The sequence below is a fragment of the Entamoeba dispar genome, genomic scaffold (assembly GCF_000209125.1).
Source record: "Entamoeba dispar SAW760 scf_1105229463653 genomic scaffold, whole genome shotgun sequence".
NCBI lineage: Eukaryota > Evosea > Mastigamoebida > Endamoebidae > Entamoeba > Entamoeba dispar.
This window is the reverse complement of record NW_001855800.1, coordinates 1-2,356: the sequence shown is the minus strand read 5'-3', so window position 1 is coordinate 2,356 and position 2,356 is coordinate 1. Positions and strand designations below refer to the sequence as shown.

The 2,356-nt window shown below is 22.8% G+C and overlaps 1 protein-coding gene across 1 annotated transcript, besides 6 other annotated features; it reads left to right on the top strand.

Annotated features, from left to right (window-relative positions):
• The first annotated feature begins 302 nt into the window (after positions 1 to 302).
• Positions 303 to 331: a sequence feature (AT_rich).
• A 203-nt stretch (positions 332 to 534) lies between these two features.
• Positions 535 to 579: a sequence feature (AT_rich).
• Positions 580 to 821: 242 nt separating this feature from the next.
• Positions 822 to 859: a sequence feature (AT_rich).
• Positions 860 to 886: 27 nt separating this feature from the next.
• Positions 887 to 957: a sequence feature (AT_rich).
• An 8-nt stretch (positions 958 to 965) lies between these two features.
• Positions 966 to 1,032: a microsatellite.
• Positions 1,033 to 1,035: 3 nt separating this feature from the next.
• On the top strand, positions 1,036 to 2,333 carry EDI_323850 (ATP-dependent rRNA helicase RRP3, putative; the record flags this gene model as incomplete). The annotated part of the gene is made up of 3 exons (XM_001741184.1): positions 1,036 to 1,159; positions 1,203 to 2,182; positions 2,217 to 2,333. 3 exons carry the CDS (start codon positions 1,036 to 1,038, stop codon positions 2,331 to 2,333), a joined length of 1,221 nt encoding a protein of 406 aa, XP_001741236.1.
• Positions 2,254 to 2,333: a microsatellite.
• Positions 2,334 to 2,356: the final 23 nt, after the last annotated feature.

Here is a 2,356-nt window from a genome sequence, read left to right as displayed (position 1 = left end):
TCTACTATTTTTATATTAAAACTCCTATCATTTCTTGTAGTGAAATGATAATGACTCAATTAGGTACTGTGTTGAATGTTAATGATTTAAGTGTATTCATCTTACATTATATTCAAAATATAAAAATGATTACAGTGATAGTGAAATAAATTATGAAATAACTAATACAATGAAGCAAATAACAAAATTTAACATTAATACAAATAAAAGTACGATTCATTCAAACAATTCTGATGTTAAACATTATTCATTTCATAAAATATGTTTTATAAGTTGATTATAGAAGTTAATTAACAAACCACTAAAATAAAATATTTCATTATAAAATATTGAATTAGAATCAATATAGATGATAACGTAACTTTAGTACACCATTATATCGTATTTAATTTATTTGATTGTATTGAATACAATCATAATTCAATAATTTTTATAACAAATACAATTTTTAATGTTTTAAGAAGTAAATAACAAAGTAACACAATCTGTGAATGAAATTATAAATAAAAAACATATTAACATTACTAAGTGGTGTAATTATAATATTAGATAAATATAAAACATTAACATATTAATTTACATTAATCATATTGAAATGAATATCTTATAGAACTAAATATTTATTGTTTTAAATGATACATAATAAGAATCACTATTATAACAACAATAATTCATTTTTATCATAATTAATATTAATTGTTAGTGATCATTAAATAGAACAATCTCATTTAACAATGAATATTCATTGAAATATAAAATAATATAACACAATGATAAATAGATGATTATTTGTTGTTTATGTAAATAATGAAAGAATATTGAAAATTATAATAAATTTCACAAAAAATATAAATAATATGTCAACCCTTAATAACCCTTATTTTCCATTTATATTATACATTTTAAAGAAATTTTTAAAATTAAAATAAAAATTTTTAATTTATTTTCTAAATTTAAGAAACCCTAAAAAAAATACAAAAAATGAAAAATAAAAAAAAAGAAAAATAAAAAAAAAGAAAAAGAAAAAGAGAAGAGATGGATGATACTGCTTCTAAACAAAAGACATTCAAAGATTTAGGATTAATTCCTGAAGTGTTAAAAGTAGTAGAGTATTTAGGATATAAGAAACCAACAAAAATTTCAAGAAAATTCTATTCCAGTTGCATTACAAAAGAAAGATATTATTGGAATTGCACAAACAGGAAGTGGAAAAACAGCATCATTTCTACTTCCAATGATTCAACATTTATTAAATGTTAAAGAAAAGAATAGAGCATTTTATTGTATTATTATTGAACCAACAAGAGAATTAGCGGCACAAGTAGTTGAAGTATTAGATGAAATAGGAAAAGCACTTCCTGGATTAATGTCATGTTTATTAGTAGGAGGAATGGATGTAATGAAACAAAGTGTTCAACTTGCAAAAAGACCACATGTAATTGTTGGAACACCAGGAAGAATAGTTTATCATATTAAAAATACAAAAGGAGTTGAAGAATCAATTCAAAAAGTTAAATTTTTAGTAATTGATGAAGCTGATAAATTACTTGAGATGGATTTTGCAAATGAAATTGATTATTTAATTGAAAAATTACCAAGTCAAAGAACAACAATGTTGTTTTCAGCAACTATGTCAACAAAAGTTGAAAAATTACAACGAGCATCATTAACACATCCTGTTAAAATTAAAGAAGAAGAACAAAAATATCAAACAGTTGATACATTAAGACAAGAATATTGTTTTATTCCATTTAAATATAGAGATGGATATTTATTAAGTATATTAAAAGAAACAGAAGGAAAATCAATTATTATATTTACTATGAAATGTTCAGGATGTACAAAATTAGTAATGATGTTAAGACAATTAGGATATGCAGCAATTCCATTACATGGGAAAATGAGTCAACAAAAACGATTAATTGCATTAGAAAAATTTAAAAGTGGGAAAAGAGGGATTTTGGTTGCTACAGATGTTGCATCAAGAGGACTTGATATTCCAAATGTTGATATTGTTATTAATTATGATTGTCCACTTGAACCAAAAGATTATATTCATCGAGTTGGAAGAACTGCAAGAGCAGGAAAAAGTGGATATGCAATTACACTTGTAACACAATATTCAATTGAATTATATCAACGAATTGAAACAATGATTGAAAAGAAATTAAATGAATATAAAGTAAAGAAAAAGAAGCAATGCATATTCACAAAAGGCAAATGATGCAATGAGAATTGTTAGTCAACAACTTAAAGAAGAAGCACAAAAGAAAAAAGAAAAACTTCAAAAAGGACAAAAAAAATTAAATGAAGAAGAAGATAATGATGAATAAATAAATTAATTGATTGATTATAA